The following is a 17,187-nucleotide window of genomic DNA, read 5'->3' as shown; positions in this document are numbered from 1 at the left end:
GCTGCCAGCCCTTGCTCCTTCAGCAGTTCTAAGTATCTGAGTGATGACTGAGTGTTCAAATTGTAAAAATGTGAAGGCAGAAAACCATCTCCACATCTGTGCTGGATTTTCCTCTAATAAAACTCCAAGGGGCTTGCATTGATTGTGACAGGCATGAAGGGTCACCTTGGGACTGTTTCTTTACATCTGGGCAGAAATCCCTCTTGCAGTAAGAAATGAGTGTGTTTTCTTTATGAGACGCAGATCAAATACTTGTCTTTCTCCAGTTTTTAAATTCCCAAGTATTAGCTACTCTCGAGTGGCAATTTTTTCTTTTCTAAAATTACTTCTGCTATTGATGCATCTATCTTGCCTACTGCGTGGTGACTTTTTTCTAAAGTAGGGCTCTGTTTTAGGGTTCTGCCTTCTGGCACCCTGCCTGGCACATAATAGGAGCTCAATTAATATTTAAGCTGCAAGTCAACACATGTTTAAAACAGTACTAATAAGTCATACTTTTAGTTCTGAAGTGCAAAAAAAACTAGAAGTCTCTAAATAACCATTTGGGTAATAACAGGATAAAAGTTATATATATTCATATTTTCTTATACTTATGTCAAATATAACTGGAAGGATATACAAATGATAATGATGTTTACCTGCAGAGAGCAGAACTGAAAAGAACTGGGAGGCAGAGCTGGAAACACTTCCAACAATATAAGTTTATTTATTTTTGGCTGTGCTGGGTCTTTGTTGCTGTGCACGGGATTTCTCTAGGTGCAGCGAGCAGGGGCTACTTTGGTTGCGGTGGGTGAGATTCTCACTGAGGTGGCTCCTCTCGTTGTGGAACACGGGCTCTAGAGCACGTAGGCTTCAGTAGTTGTGGTGCGTGGGCTTAGTTGCTCCATGGCATGTGGGATTTTAGGTCCGGGACCAGGGATCAAACCTGTGTCCCCTTCATTGGTAGGCAGACTCTTAACCACTGGGCCACCATGGAAGTTCTTGTATAGCCTTTCGTATATTTTAGATTTTTGAACCATGTGAATGCATTATATATTCCAAATAATTTAACTTAAAAATTCTAGCAGCAGGGCAATGATTTGTAAATCCTTTATTTTAGTGAATATCAAAGGCATTCATCACTACCACGGATCTATTATAGCTCAGAGGAGAGTTACTCACTATCTAGTAAAAACTCCATTGTTATTAGACACTAAAAACAGGAAGAGACTGGAGGGGGTTTAGAATGGGATAAGGAGAGGACAAAAGCTCAGGGGACAGACGATACAAGGTCCTACTCATCCTTGTACCAGGAAATGAACAAACAGAGCAGATCTAACTTAAAGGCTGACCTCTCCAAAAGTTTTTCAGAAGAGGTCCTGTAACAATCACTCACTGGACAAAAAAAACAGGTCGATGTTTCTCAAAGAGATATTAGGACATGAAAGACCAACTTAGGAACAATATACACAGCACCACGACAGAGCTGGATCACGGCAGCCTGGCTTCAATTAAGACACTACTGTGGACACATCAATCTCCGGGGGCAGTGCTCACTCACAGCTGTACTGCTGTCCTATGGCATGAAGATGTTGTACACGGTTCTCACGTAGATGTCATCGGGAGGAGGTTTCTTCTTGCTGCCAGGTTCAAGGAACTTCTTAATTGTAGGGATATTACTGATTTTCACTGTGTACTCCTGAAAAGAGAAAATGCAAAAGTTCAAGGCTAAAATTGAACTTGAACTTCAAAGTTGCTCAGTCATGTCCAACTCTTTGCGACCCCATGGACTATAGTCCATGGAAATCTCCAGGCCGGAATACTGGAGTGGGTAGCTGTTCCCTTCTCCAAGGTATCTTCCCAACCCAGGTATCAAACCCAGGTCTCCTGCACTGTAGGTGGATTCTTTACCGGCTGAGCCATTCTATGAAAATACGGTGCTGCAAAATGGCCCATCAAAGTGTCTGCAATAAATATTTGTTACAGGGATCCAAACAGAGCCATAATCCAACATCTGTTGAGGGGCTGATCTGTTGGTATGATTATTTACAATATGCCACAGTGGCTGGGATCTAGACCAGGCTTTATGCAAATCCACACCACGATGTCAACTCTTTTCAGAGACAGCAAAATAAAAAAGATACTTAGAATGGGATTATACTTGCTTAAAGAAAAAAGAAGGACAAAAAAGACATGCTGCTGCTAAGTCGCTTCAGTCGTGTCCGACTCTGTGTGACCCCATAGACGGCAGCCCACCAGGCTCCGCCGTCCCTGGGATTCTCCAGGCAAGAACACTGGAGTGGGTTGCCATTTCCTTCTCCAATGCATGAAAGTGAAAAGTGAAAGTGAAGTTGCTCGGTCGTGTCCGACTCTTTGCGACCCCATGGACTGCAGCCTACCAGGCTCCTCCGTCCATGGGATTTTCCAGGCAAGAGTACTGGAGTTGGGTGCCATTTAAGTACCTCAAATGTATTGGTCTAAGAAAAAAGTTTAAATAAAAATACTTTTAAAATTCATCAGACAGTACAAGTTACATTTTAAGGTTCAGCTTCCTTGGACATTTTTACTCCTATTAACAAATGAATTCTCTTTCCAGCTATGTGTGGAAGACGGCCAGTTGCATTTTTGTAGCCTAGGGTTCAGACACCAGATATTCATGTAAACTGCAATGGAAGAAAAAGAAATCTGTTTTCATTCATAGAGTCAAATCTTAACAATTTTCAGTAATTGAGAGGAAAAATCCATTTGATCTGGTAAAAATTCTAAATTATATGGGAACTGAACATCCATTGTCTGTAATTATTCTAATAAAATCTTTCAAAATAAAGAGGTCATTTACTTAAAAAGCTACCATTTACCAAATGTCTCCTGTGTACAAAGCACAGCCTTAATTAAGCATGTGTACAAACATTACACAGAAGTATTCACACATATGTCACTAATATTAACAAAAACTCTAGTATGGAATTTGTTCCAAGAGTGTAGTCATGCAGCAAAGTCGAGAGACAACTTCTTTCATGTGTAAACAACTGCTCAGCTCTAAGGGCCTGGGAACCAGAAAACCAATTTCAAGTCTGTACTTTGGTTTCATTTTAGTAACTAGAATCTAGCTTCCCCGATAGCTTGGTGGTAAAGAACCTGCCTGCCAGAAGCAGGTTTGATCCCTGGATCTGGAAGATCACTGGAGAAGGAAAGGAAATAGCAAGCCACTCCAGGATTCTTGCCTGGGAAATCCCATAGACAGAGGAACCTGGCGGGGTACAGTTTATGGGGTCACAAAACAGTTGGACACAACTCAGAGATCTGCACAACACCACCACCATAATGAGAACCAAAAATATTACATACACACACACAAACACAGAGCCAATCAATCAACAGACATTGAAGGAAGGCCTAAGAGTTGTGGGTCAATCTTCTAAAACATTAGTTTATTTACCTGGAGGTGAGGGAAGGCAGACAGGATATTAGGAATTTTCTCTTCTAGAGCCAAAATGGTCTGGAGTAGAATTATGTCTGCAAGACTCAGCTGATTACCAACAAGAAACCTTTGTCCATGACCCCGTAAAACCTGCAGGGTATAAATGTTTTACATCGGTTACAATGGTCGACATGGAGAAACTAATATAGCTATGGAATCAGTGCAGCATCTAAGAGCTGAAACCATGGCCTTTTTCTTTTATCTTTTTACAAATAACATCAACTAAGAGGAAGTTCCCTAAGAGAGAATGAGCAAAAAAGGTGTAGAAATGACAGCATCCATAGGTCTCTGCTTTATAACAGAATGAGACCCTGAAAAGCAGGAGAAAGTATTAATTCTAGATTTAGCATCTGGTGCTTTAAAAGGATACAGCTATTCTATAAACCTGACTACAGAAAAGAATTAGTCCTGATGCATTCAGGAGATGGTGGGAAGGATGTAAGAAGTAAGCCATTGGTCCTGTCCAAGGAGTCTAATCTATTTCCCAGTTGTGTTTCTACGACTGTCAGGACTCACAGTCGTAAACTAGACACGACAGTAAAAAAAAAAAAAGCAGGCTTCCTTTAACATCTAAGATCACCTGGAGAAGGGAGTGGCTGCCTCCGGTATTCTTGCCTGGAGAATCCCATGGACAGAGGCTACAGTCTATGGAGTCACAAAGAGTCAGACACGATGGAGCGACTAATATTTTCACTTCACTTTCAAGACCAAGAAAATTAAAAGAATGAGAATTCATCCTGACTCCCATATTGAGGGTTAGGTGCGGAGATTCACAGGAATAGATGGCGATTGGAAAGAAGCAAGGAACAGGGGGAGACCAGGGGAGAGCCCCTTTGCAGATATGTGTATGTGCGTGCATGTGTGTGTGTATGAGAGAGAGAGAGGGACTCTAAGATGATTCCAAATCAAACAGAGCGACTGGAGCCAGACTGGAGAAAGACAGAGAGTCTGGAACTGTAGTCAGAGGCCAGAGTTCCAGTCCTGGCTCCCATCTTAGGCATGTCACCCAGTCTCTCTGTGGTTCTATTTCATTATGTGTAAAAAGAAGGTAACAGGATCGGTGGTCCAGTGGGTAAGAATCTGCCTGTCAATGAAGGCGACACGAGTTTGATCCCTGGTCTGGGAAGTTTCCACATGCTGCGGAGCAACTAAGCCCTCTTGTCTCAACTACTGAAGCCCACGCACCCTAGAGCTCGGCAACGGGAGAAACCACCATGATAAGCCCACGCGCTACACCTAGAGAGTAGCCCTCATTCACCACAACCCGAGAAAGCCGGTGTGCAGCTACAAATACCCAGTGCAGCTATAAATAACTAAATAAATAAGAAAGTAATAACTTTCAGCGCGTATGTTTGGCGGAGTTCTGACGCAGTCTGACTCACAGGGAGACAGAAGCTGGCAGTGACCCTTATCCGAGACACCTGTTCCTCCCTCACCACAGCCCATTTCTGCATCATCCTATTTTACATTCACAAAGTTCCTGCAGGCAAGAGACCATGAAACCAAGGGCAGAAACACTCAGAAAGCACCTCTCTTCCTTCTTATCTACTTCCACGTCAATGGCCAGAGGAAATCTGCCAATTCCCGGCTTTTACTTGCTCTTGTTTTTTAACTGAGGCATTTAAAATAATCCTTCTCCATTGAGGAAAAGAGAGGAGGAGTTGAAGTTCAGAAAAACAGATACCGTAATGAGACAAGAAAGAGAACAAAAGGGAAGAGAAACAAAACAGCCACGGTTCTTCTCTTCATATCCAACTATCAAGTAGGATGGAACGAAAGAAGGAAGGAAGGAGCTGGCTTCTGCTCTCCTGTGTCCTGTACAGGGTGGCACCTGGCAAAGGCAAGCAATGACAGTGCACACAGAGGTGAGCCTGTATCTTTGCCAGAGAGCATGGAAGACTCTGGAAGAGTTGGGGAGGCTCCAAGACATGCTGGCTTTGTGCTGACGCAACCGTCAGCTCTTTGGAACCCAGAAGGCTGGTCTAGCAGGGCTCAGCTTTTACTCTGCCTGAGCAGAAGAGGGGTGTTTTGTGGTCTGGTGATGCTGTCTCCACAGGCTTAGCTGCCACCTACCTTTTCGAACACAGGAAAGTATCTAATTATAGCCTTCTGGGCCATATTAGCCACTTCCTTTTGCTGATCGTCTGGTTTGAGGAAAGGATGCATGATAAGCAGTTCCAGAAGATCCAGGGTCCCCTCCACATACATGTCAATCCTTCAAAACACACACACAAAGCATTTTCTCAGTGGCCCCTCATTGGCTCCCACAGCTAAATATCCAGAGTGCTTTTCTCTTACAGCTCGGGCTACTTAAGTATCAAGAAGCATTCATCTCCACCTGTCCCTTAACAGCAAAGATGCAAAGTCAATTCTAGTTATAAATCAGAAAACTTCTTCAGAGAAACCCATCACAAATCTCGAAGTACCAGAGTCATGGATGTCCTTTCTCCTGGCCCCTCACTCCAGCACCCATGCTCAGTATGGGTACAACTCCACATGTGTAAAAATAGTGGGTACCATTTACAGAATACTTGTTGTGTACGAGGAGTGGTGCTAAATACCCTACATCTAATATTTCATTGAATCCTACAGCGTTATGAGGAATATACTATTAGTATCCCCATCACACTGGAAACTCATCAGGACACTGGAGCCTAACACTTTGCCCAGGGACATGATCCAGGAGGTACAAAGACCAGGCTCTGAGTTCAAATTATAAGCCAGTGCACAGTATTCTGGGCCTTCAATGTCACAGCAGCTTCCAATTCCTAATACTCAGTGATAATAGATTTGCAAGAACGGTAAAAAAAATAATATCAAAGCATTTAAGGATGCAGAAACCTCACCACACCCTAGACACAGTCTCTAATACCCAAACGCAATCCTTTCCTCTAATTTTACTCAGACTCTCTGTACTGACTTTCCAGTGGTCTTGATGACCTTTCTGGAGGTTTGTTCCATGTTCACACTAACGATACAGGACATGCAGTGGACCAGGGGGCTGTGGAGGATGGCTAATGAGCTAAGCATTGGTAGAGGTACAATTGAGAACACCCCAGAGGAGCCACAGTACAGGGTTCTCTCCTTGAGGTCTTTGCCAAAGAGATGGTGCTTGTCTGCGATGTAGTGGAGGATGCTCCGGGTCTGCACCAGCTTCATCCCGTCAATTTCAACCATTGGCACTTGCTGAAACAGCAGGTGGTTACCTGGGAACAGAAGCCCGGAGTTAGACGTGCTCTCTCCCCTTTCCCCCATCCCTCAAAAAAATGCTCTGCTGAATGGGGCCACAGCCTTAAGAAATAGTGTAAAGCTCCCCCAACTTCATTCAGGGGTGCTGGTTTAGCCATAAAACAAGACTTAAAACTAGCATGGATATAAACTTTTCAATTTTCACCCCAGGAAAAACACTTAGTCTCAGTGTAAAGGGTGAGGGGTAACACAGTGAAGACATCTCTTTACAGAGCTGTGCTGGCCAATACAGTAGCCAGTAGTGGCATGCGTATAGTGAAGCCTAAATTTAAATTGAACTTTTTTTTTTTTTTTTTTTTGTGGCTGAGGCATGCGGCTTGTAGGATCTTAGTTCCCTGATTAGGGATTGACCCTGGGCCCACAAGAGTGAAAGCCTAGAATCCTAACCACTAAGCCACCAGGGAACTCTAAATCAATTAAAAATTTTAAAGCTTAATATTTTTTTTGGCTGTGCCTGTGCCATGGGGCATGCAGAATCTTAGCTCCCTGAGTGGGGATTGATTCCAAGCCCCACTGCAGTGGAAGTGCAGAGTCTTAACCACTGAGTCACCAGCAAAGTCCTAAAACTTTTGAAAAATTTAAGTCACTTCCTTCGTCCCCATGGACACAAGTGCTCAGGAGTCACGTATGGCTGGTGGCTCCTGCAACGGCCAGTGTAGAACACAACAACCCATCCGTGTAGAACGTCTATGACTGTGTCAATTGGTCAGTCTGATGATGAAGCCCAAGACACCGACTGATACCAACGTACAGGCATCCACTGCCACAGCCCACCTACTGCCAAATACGCAGTCACCGGTCAAAAAGTCACCCCTTACTTTCTTCAAGAAGACTGTCTCACTTAACCTACACCAAACTTCAGGAAGAGTCACAAGCATAGCACACAGCCCAGTCCTGGAGGGCTCGAGGCGGGTTGAGGGCAGATGTATACTCAGCACATGCGCAGTGTCACTCCTGATGGAGACATCACAGCCCTGCAGAGCTGGTCCCTCTCCAGCGATCCTTGAGTTGGGCCTCAGGACCCTGCTGATGGCAAGGAAGGAGGCTGCTTACAGGGGTCTGGGTGTGGAGGGAGGGTGGGACCAGGAGTTAAAGGCAGGCCTTTCATTGCTGTCTCATCTGTTTGGTACTTACTTGAGAAAGCAGCCCAGTGTAAACAGGGACTTTTATCTGCACACTTCAAGCAGATGCCTCAGGTAATACGTAGGAGGTGGAAATTGAGGAGGGAAGGGATGAGGGAGTGGAAGAAAGAGGGAAAAAGGTAGAGGAAGGTCGGGGAGGAGAGAGAGATGGAGAAGGGCTGCCCAGTGGACAGAGGAAAGAACTACTCCCCCTCTGATTGGCTTTTATAGAACTACTGAAAATCAAGTGACTTTCTAGCAATTTCGGCCACTGTTCCCTCTTGCTTGTCTGGTTTTAGGATACTGTTCTGGACGTTTAGTGTCAGCTGAATCTTTGTCCTTCCACTTAAATCAGCATTATCGACATTAAAAAATCAGCATTATCGACAGTAATACATTTTCATACTCACCATCCTGCAACTTCTGCAACTGTTCTTTTGTTTCTAAAAATTCTTCGTCAAACTAAATTAAAAAAGACACCCCCCCAAAAAAAAGAAGGGAAATGTCATTATGGTTTTAGGACCGAAAATACCAAGTTAAACTGCCCGAAAAACAGACAGAAAGAACATACTCAGTACCCATATCTTGGTTTCTAAATATCCCTGGGCTCCCAGGAGTAAAATTTGATTCTGTTATGTCAAAAAGTGAGGATGTACTCAAAGACTAACAGATATATGTCAAAGCCCTAGCCACATTTGGGACAATTCAAGTGATATCACGCATAGATGAGAATCAGATCAGATCAGTCCGCTCAGTTGTGTCTGACTCTTTGCGACCCCATGAATCGCAGCACGCCAGGCCTCCCTGTCCATCACCAACTCCCGGAGTTCATTGAGACTCACATCCATAGAGTCAGTGATGCCATCCAGCCATCTCATCCTCTGTCGTCCCCTTCTCCTCCTGCCCCCAATCCCTCCCAGCATCAGAGTCTTTTCCAATGAGTCAACTCTTCACATGAGGTGGCCAAAGTACTGGAGTTTCAGTTTTAGCATCATTCCTTCCAAAGAAATCCCAGGGCTGATCTTCTTCAGAATGGACTGGTTGGATCTCCTTGCAGTCCAAGGATCAACCAAAAAAATCCTTGTGTCCATAAGTGATGATTCAAAAAAAAAAAAAAGAAGAAGAAAGAAAGCTCCGTTTTCCAGAATTAACACTAATTAATGCAGAACTGTTCCTAATTAATGATAAAATTAGAAAATCACCAATTTTCACCCTATAATGTAATAACTGACTCTGATAAGGATCAAGATGCTGAAATCGTTGGGTCATTGGGCATAGAATATTTACACAAAGCATCATCCCGCAGGTTACTTATTATGACAAAGAAAAAATGTCTCTGCCGATGTGGGAATCCCACCATCCACCTACCCAAGTGGTCAAGGTCAGTTCCCCACTGGGGCCACCTTGAGGCATCCCACGCTTCCTGCTAGGACAGCGAAGACACAGTGACCTGCAGAAACAGCATCCCAAACAGTTTAACCTGGACGGAGCCGCAAGGTGAGCCGGGGGCGTATCCATAATGTGCGACACTCTGCAGTATACAAACGGTCTGCACTCTTTCCAACCTACAGAACTGTTGTTTTTAAGCTCCTCCAGGATGGGCAGGTTTGGAAGCCCGTTGTGGGGGACAGACTTTCTGCCTTTGCGGCTCCCATTCTGTGGTCTTCATCACTTGTCTGGCTCCCGTTTTCCTAGACATCCATCCACTTCCCAACTGAAAGCATGAGCCCTGCTCTCAAGGGCAAATCTTTATTTACAAGGGATTTGACTGTAGCCAGGTAAACCTCCTCTGAAAACTCTTTAGGCCATTTGGCCTCCAAGTCACATTACTGACTCTTTATTTCTCTTGGCAGAAATTCATGCAAGAGATTAAATTCCTCCTTCACACATTCCTTCTCTATTAAGTGAAGAGTATGAAAGAAAAGAACAAAATGTAGATTCTGCTCTAGATGAAAAGAGACTAGAGACATAACCACCAAGTGTCTAAATCTTGATTAGATCTTGGATGGGGGAGTGGTAGTTATAACTACTAAAGAGATACATTTAACAGTTATATAGACATTTGGGGCACAAGAGGCAACTTCTGAATTTGGGTTGTATATAAGATGTTGTAAAACTGATGTTATTTTCTTAGTTGTGACAATGATATTACAGTTATGGGGACAATTTTATTTTTTTCTTAACAGGAAGACACATGCTGAACTCTGCAACTTACTTTCAAATGATTAATAATAAAAAAAGCAGAGACAGAAGGAAGGAGGCAAACAGCAAAATGTTAGCACCTGGTGAGTTTAGTTGATAGGTATCCATTTTACTATTATAACTTTTCTGTAAGTTTTAAAGTTTCCAAACTAAAAGTTTGGGAGGAAAAGAAACACTGGAAAGTCCCTTTTCTTGTGACATATACAACACGCTCGAATACACTGATGTCCTTCTCATGCCCACTGAGGCCCCAAGTCCCTGGGTGGTTCCCAGTCGAGCCTGTGCCCTGCACTGCCCCTCACCCCATGTCATCCCAGGAAGGACAGAGCCACAGCACAGGCCTGGCCATTCTTTCTTCTACCTCATTTAGTCGACCAGAGGGGCATCAAGATGATGGGGTGAAGGCATGGCTTCTCCTATTCCCAGCCCTCCTGTAAGAGGAGAGGGCCTCGGTGCCTCTAGAGGCACTCCATCTGGGGCCCAGGAAACAGTAGCTTCAGGGTAAGAATGTTCTGGGCGTTTGAATACCCAGCCGGTCAGCTGTGATGCCAAGGTGTTTCCACTGCACCATTGCTCTCACACTTTTATGACCCTGATCATGTATAAAGCACATGAGAAAGCATGTGTATGTGCCAGACCCCAGGCCCATCCCTCAAAGATTCACCTCCAGTAGCTGGGAGAGACCAGGAATGTACATTAAAAAAAAAACAAGCCTTTCCAAGCAACATGGATGGACCTAGAGATTAACATACTAAATGAAGTAAGTCAAAGAAAAATATCATCTGACATCATTTATATGTGAAATCTTGAAAAAAAAATGCCACAAATGAACCTGTTTATAAAATAGAAACAGACGTTCAGACATAGTACACAAACTTATGGTTACCAGCGTGGGGGAAGAGGGCGCAGGAGGGACACATTAGGGGTTTGGGATTAGCAGATATACAAAATATTAGTAGTATTAGCAGATATACAAAATAGTTAAACAACAAGGATCTAACGTATAGTGCAGAGAACTACATTCAGTATCGTATAGTAACCTATATCGGAAAAGAATCTCAAAAATATTTATAACTGAATCACTTTGCTGTACACCTGAAATAGTATAAATCAAATATACTTCAATACAAATTTTTTTTAATTCCTTCCAAATGGTTCCAATTCTGGTTTTTGACTCCTGGGAACATGTAACAAAATGCATGCTCTTTCTCATTACAGAAACTCTCTCGTGTCAAAACTATTGGTCTGTAAGAAGAAACTGGCACCAGAACAGGAGATGAGACGGCGGGAGACGGAGGAAGGTAAAAAGCGCACGAGGCAGAGCTTGGAGGAGCTGGCGATTGTCTGGGGGCTGCCCTGGGGCTGTAAGGACAGACAGTGTGTGGTTTCTGTCCACACAATCAGCGGTCTCTGTTCCCTGACGGGGTGCTGGTCCCCCAGGGGATCCTCTGGAGAAGTGCCCCCATCCACATCATGTACTCCCTCCCTCTCCACACTCCCCCTTCTTCTGAGCAAACTGCCCAGAAGTCCTGAATGAGGAGTGTGTGGACTTCATGTCCTCTCTCTCTTTTTTTTTGTTATTTTTTTGATATAAATTTATTTATTTTAATTGGAGGCTAATTACAATATTGTATTAGTTTGGCCATACATCAACATGAATCCGCCACAGGTGTACACGTGTTCCCCATCCTGAATCTCCTTCCCACCTTCCTCCCCATACCATCCCTCTGGGTCATCCCAGTGCACCAGCCCCGAGCATCCTGTATCCTGCATCAAACCTGGACTGGCGATTCGTTTCACATATGATATTATACATGTTTCAATGCCATTCTCCCAAATCATCCCACCCTCGCCCTCTCCCACAGAGTCCAAAAGACTGTTCTATACATCTGTGTCTCTTTATGTCTTCTCTTTTACACTGTTCATTCCCCCTCTTCACAAGGAGGATCTGACTGGGTTTGGGGGGTCTTTGGGCAAATGAAGCTCCAAGCTGCTAAGACGCAGCATCCAGCACACAGCAGGGTCTGAGGACTCAAACCAAGTATGAGTTGGAAGATGCTGACTCCTGGAACTAGGCCAGGCTGCCTCTCAGCAGGTGTGAGGCGCCTGGTTACTGGGATGTGTGTGCTTTACACATCAGGCTCTACCTGACACTGTGACCCTGGAAAACACGAACTCACCCAGCTGCTGTAGCCCGGCCCTCCTGACTATTGCAGATCTGACTGAACACAGATGTGGCTGAAAATGTCTTTGGGCACAGACATGGGAGGGATCCCCGGTACCAACTTTGAGGCATTGCTCCTGTAAACCAGGTGGTCAGCCCTCATGAGGGAGGCCAGTCTTTCTCCTGGTTAGAGAACCTGGTCAGAGAGGAGTTGAGACCCATGCCCCATGCTGGGCTAAGTAAGTACCCTACCCTACCTGCCTGCCTGGTCTGGGGGAGGTGGATCATAGGACTCATGCTCCCTTTTGTTTAACTTACTTAGGGTTGGGTTGCTATGAGTGTAACCAAGAATCCTGACCCACAGCTGAGAAGGAAGCACAGAATGAAGCTAGGGAGGAAGGGATTCGGACAAGGGCTTCCAATATCTACGCATACAGGACAACAACTGCAAGCTCAGAAGCACACAGGGTCAGACAGGTGACATAAACAAGCCAAACAGGCTCAAGTCAAGGGATCAAGAACTGTTGCCCTCTCTTCTTAACACAATTAGAGAAAGTGTTCTGAGATCATAGGGAATGGTGGAGACTACGTAAACTAAAAAGGTTCATCTGCAGGGGCTGTCCCTCTTAGAGTCAGCAATGGCTGCCCTATGAAAATGAGGCCCTAGGAGCATCAGATCTTCCAACTTCTTCAAGAGAAGTCAGAAATTAGAATCTGTATATAAAAATGGTATCAACTAACTTAGAAAACTGTAAAATGCTGTGTGGTGATATATAATGACAGGCAAGGAAACCAAAGCCTAACCAAACCAACAAATAAAAAACAAAACCCCAAACCCAGCTATGTTCATTTATCACCTTTGGAGGTTGGTAGGGTAATGACTCATTATTCTGAAAACTGATAGAAAGAATCAAGCATTTATCCTGCCTTACTTAAGTGAACTGTAATGTGCTTCAAGGTAATTAAGAACATAACCAGTGAACAAATACTCTGTATAAGAGAATCATGGTTAAACTTAGGTGAAATAACAGAAATAGAAAAATCACCATTTTGTAACCCCTAACAACGGTGATGATCAAGGCTGTAAAGACGGTGTTTGAAAGGGTAACAGGAAAACTTCATACTGTGGGAACAGGCTGATGTCATGGAAATACAGTGATCACACTCAGCAACGCTGAAAACGAGACAGGCTGACGTCACGTGCCCGTGATGTCGAATATGAGAAATATGTTCACACTACCACTTTTGCTGCAGTCTGGCAGGGAAAAAAAAAGAGAAGGAGAAAAAGGAGCCTGGATTTGATCAGACTTCTGGATCCAATTAGTACTTTACAGGAAACAGACAGAAGAGGGGAACAGGTTAAAATGAGAGTAAATCCATCAAATTCAGAATGAGGGGCATTTGACAAGCAGTTACTTCCACAAGTGGCCCCAGGAAAAACCACAGACACGCACCCAAATCGTGACTACTAATACCTGTTTTATGTTTCTATCAAGAAGCAGCTCCAAGAACGGAGCAAAAATAAGACCAAAACCACCGTGGGCCAAAGGATATGGGCGTGCAGGAGCTTCAAGCCTGAAGCCACTAAAGTAAATAGGAAACAAATCTAAATCTAGAGATTTTATAGTCATCAAGTTCTGGGTGTAACTGGCAAATTGCAGGTTCATGCCTGTTTTCCTCATTATAAATACTTACTGGTGGTAGATCAGAAGCAAATGATTAAGGCTTAAAGTAAAAGAGAATTTCATCAACTACATTCCATTTAGAAAAAGAAAAATTCTTGAGAGGAAGGACTCTTCTGACTCACTGAAGCAGGTCTGTAATATTACCGGGAGAGGACAGAGCTCAACATTATAAGACAAATCTGTGCAGAAACACCAGTATAGCTAGGGTACCTCGACTCCGGCAGCAGCTAACACCCATCGCACAGATTCCATCCGGCCTCGTCCGTTGGGATAGTGGAGCTTGGGTTTCGTGGCCATCGCGGCCTTTCAGGTTTTCTGAAATACAAACGCAGCACTCCTCGCAAAAGAACAGCCTCAATTTCGCGTTCTCAGTCCAGTATTCAGGGCTAACTGAATATTCAGGGTTTTGACAAACTGGGGGGTTCTGTGGGGGTTGGGGGAGGAGGGATTTTGTGGGTTTCTGTTTTTTGTTTTTAAACTGCGTTTTCCCTCAGTCAATAAAAACAGACCACCATTTTAAAACCTTAAAAAACAACCACCACCTTTGCCTTTCAAATAGTTTCATAGCTTTATGATTTTTTATTCTGGATCTTGGGAAGCGGGGGGCTATTTCCTGTAAAGACATTTGGGCTAGCAGCGCAGGACTTCACAGAATCACAACATCATATACTTTGACCTTGAAAATCTGAGATTTCCCAAATTCGGCCTGTACAGGCCAGACCAAGGACCGCGGAAGAGACGTCCACACCCATGGAACCTCTGCAAAAATTCACTTTCACACGCATCAGATTCGAGCCTCACAGCAACAGAAGGAGGGGTCAATTATTACTATTGTCCGCAAGACGTGCGTCTGCGGGCAGGGCCCGGGGTGGTGGCCCCGGGCCCTGCACACCCCCGCCCCGCCTGGACAGAAGCCCCCAGGCCCTTCTTGCGCCCAGGCCACCGCTCGGCACCCGAGACAGGCTCTCAGCTCTCCGCGCGGCCGCTCAGTCCGCGCTGGGAGACCATCAGAGCTTGCTTTCCACCCAGGGCTCTGGACTGCACAGAACGGGTTAATAAGGATACGCACGCCGACCAAGCAAGACCCCTCACCCCAACCCAGGGGTCCCTGTCTGCCCGGATAGGAACAGGGCCGCGGGAGGGAGACAGGGATAGATAGGACGAATGCGGGGTGATTCCAGGATGAGGAAGGAGCGTGAGAGACTCGGAGCCGGGAGAAACAAGAAGAGGGGGGAAGGGGAGGTGGGAGTGACAAGAGGGAGACAGACCTGGCTCCACTCGGAGTGACTAGAACCGCACAAAGGCGCCCAGCGAGCGGTCTGCAGCCGGGGCACCCGTGGGCGGTCCGAGGCGCCCTCGGTGGGCGAGGCTCCAGAATATTTCACCAATAGAGACGGCAATATTTAGCATGCTCCACCCATCTGCAAGGCATGCTGGATAATACGCAAACAACTCCAAATCAAGCCCATTTTAATAGCAATTTTTGCAATTTGAGGGAGTAATTTTTAAGTGTTAGTTAGGTTTGGACCTTAGTTTAAGATATATTTTAGGGATCCAGCATTTAGAAAGCAAGAAAAAGTCGACATATGCTAAAAGACCGAAATTTCTTGTAGTTTATATACTATGCACACTACCAGAGTATCTCGGATGTGAGGGCGATCTGGTTGCGACATCTGTCACCCCATTGATCGCCAGGGTTGATTCGGCTGATCTGGCTGGCTAGGCGGGTGTCCCCTTCCTCCCTCACCGCTCCATGTGCGTCCCTCCCGAAGCTGCGCGCTCGGTCGAAGAGGACGACCATCCCCGCTAGAGGAGGACCGGTCTTCGGTCAAGGGTATACGAGTAGCTGCGCTCCCCTGCTAGAACCTCCAAACAAGCTCTCAAGGTCCATTTGTAGGAGAACGTAGGGTAGTCAAGCTTCCAAGACTCCAGACACATCCAAATGAGGCGCTGCACGTGGCAGTCTGCCTTTCTTTTGACAATTTTACAATTTTTCTTAATGAATAATAACGTGTATAATGTATAATGAATATTTATACATACTTGCATATAATACAATTAATACATGATTGTATATAGCTTATTCTTCATGTATTTTTAATTTATATATATTTCCTCTTCCCTCCTTTCTTCCTTGACTCTCCTTCATTTTCGACAAAACTGGTTTAATCCACAGCACCTTCTTGGATGGGAGGAAGTGGGGGCCTTGGGATAGAGGTGTCAGTGGGGCTACAACTATAATCTGGGTGGTAATTAAGCTAGAGCTTTAAAAAACATTTTAAGACTATCAAAATTATTATAGAAAAATTCACACAAATTTTAAGGTTAAAAATATATGCCTCCAAAAGGCCTGTTTCTTGTTTCCTGAGGCAGCCTCTCCTATTTCGCAGACTATAGATGTTGATTATTGTTTTCACCCAGGAGGGGTTCTTGAAATTACCTGGCTTGAGAAGCCTGTGCTGCTGATCAATTACAGCAACTGACAAGATCAGATTTTATTTTCTGTAGATATCTCTGGCACAAACAGGGAGAATGAACTGGGACTGTTCAGGGTGGGGAAAGAGAAACCTGGAAATATCCGTGTGTATTATAGTATAGCATCATAAATTAGAAGAAGATAGATAAGAAAAGGTAAGATATTAAGGGGGTGGATGGGAGGAAGAGAAGTCTAAACTGATGCCCTCTCCCTAAGCACACACACACTTTCTTTTCCATCCTCCTTATTTACTTTTCTGAACATTTATTGTCATATAATATACTATATATTTATTTTGTTATCTATCTGGAATTTTGATAGAATGTAAATTCCAACAGGTTAGGGGGTTTTCATATTTCTTAAAATGTACCTTTGTATACCCTGATCCTAGAATAATGCTTAGGGCAGAGAAGACATTCAGAGAACACTTGCGGAAACAAACAATGAACGATGCTTTGGTTTCTAGCTCCATAGAGATTTGGGGGACATAATGAATGGGTTTGTCTTTTATTCTCACAAGCCACACACTTGTAAATGTCACTAGACAGTTGAAAGGCCAGTGGGAGGTTAGGGTTAGCAGATATAAGCTGTTACATATAGAATGGATAAACAACGAGGTCCTACAGTACAGCACAGAGAACTATATTCAATGTCCTGGGATAAACCGTAAGGGAAAAGAATAGTAAATAAGAATTATGTATAACTGAAGCACTTTGCTGTATAGCAGAAATTAACATAATACTATGAATCAACTATACTTCAACTAAAAAAATAAAATTCTTTTTTTTTTTTAGTTTAAAGAGAGGCCAGTGACAACTCAGAAGAGAGGA

At 44.2% G+C, this 17,187-nt stretch overlaps 1 protein-coding gene across 2 annotated transcripts; it reads right to left on the bottom strand.

Moving 5' to 3' along the window:
- Positions 1-1,075: 1,075 nt before the first annotated feature.
- Positions 1,076-15,297, bottom strand: LOC102399985 (glutathione S-transferase A4). 2 transcript variants are annotated; one of them, XM_006056776.4, is made up of 7 exons: positions 15,150-15,297; positions 14,092-14,196; positions 8,241-8,292; positions 6,534-6,666; positions 5,534-5,675; positions 3,419-3,550; positions 1,076-1,678 (listed from the first exon to the last, which is right to left on the bottom strand). In XM_006056776.4, exons 2-7 carry the CDS (start codon positions 14,176-14,178, stop codon positions 1,556-1,558), a joined length of 669 nt encoding a protein of 222 aa, XP_006056838.1. In that variant the 5' UTR covers positions 14,179-14,196; positions 15,150-15,297; the 3' UTR covers positions 1,076-1,555. The 2 variants fall into 2 exon arrangements, with proteins under 2 accessions (XP_006056838.1, XP_006056839.1); XM_006056777.4 differs by lacking the exon at positions 15,150-15,297 and adding an exon at positions 9,199-9,280.
- Positions 15,298-17,187: the final 1,890 nt, after the last annotated feature.

This window comes from Bubalus bubalis, chromosome 2 (assembly GCF_019923935.1).
Source record: "Bubalus bubalis isolate 160015118507 breed Murrah chromosome 2, NDDB_SH_1, whole genome shotgun sequence".
In the NCBI taxonomy this organism is placed as follows: Eukaryota; Metazoa; Chordata; class Mammalia; order Artiodactyla; family Bovidae; genus Bubalus; species Bubalus bubalis.
Note: the sequence above shows the minus strand (reverse complement) of the source record. Positions and strands in the feature narration are given on the sequence as shown.

Coding starts and splice junctions, on each gene's coding strand:
- LOC102399985 (XM_006056776.4), bottom strand. CDS start 14,178: ATGGCCACGAAACCCAAGCTCCACTATCCCAACGGACGAGGCCGGATG. Junction 8,293..14,091: donor TAGCTGCTGCCGGAGTCGAG/GTACCCTAGCTA, acceptor TTTTTAATTTAG/TTTGACGAAGAATTTTTAGA. Junction 5,676..6,533: donor GACCTCAAGGAGAGAACCCT/GTACTGTGGCTC, acceptor TGTGTTTTGAAG/GATTGACATGTATGTGGAGG.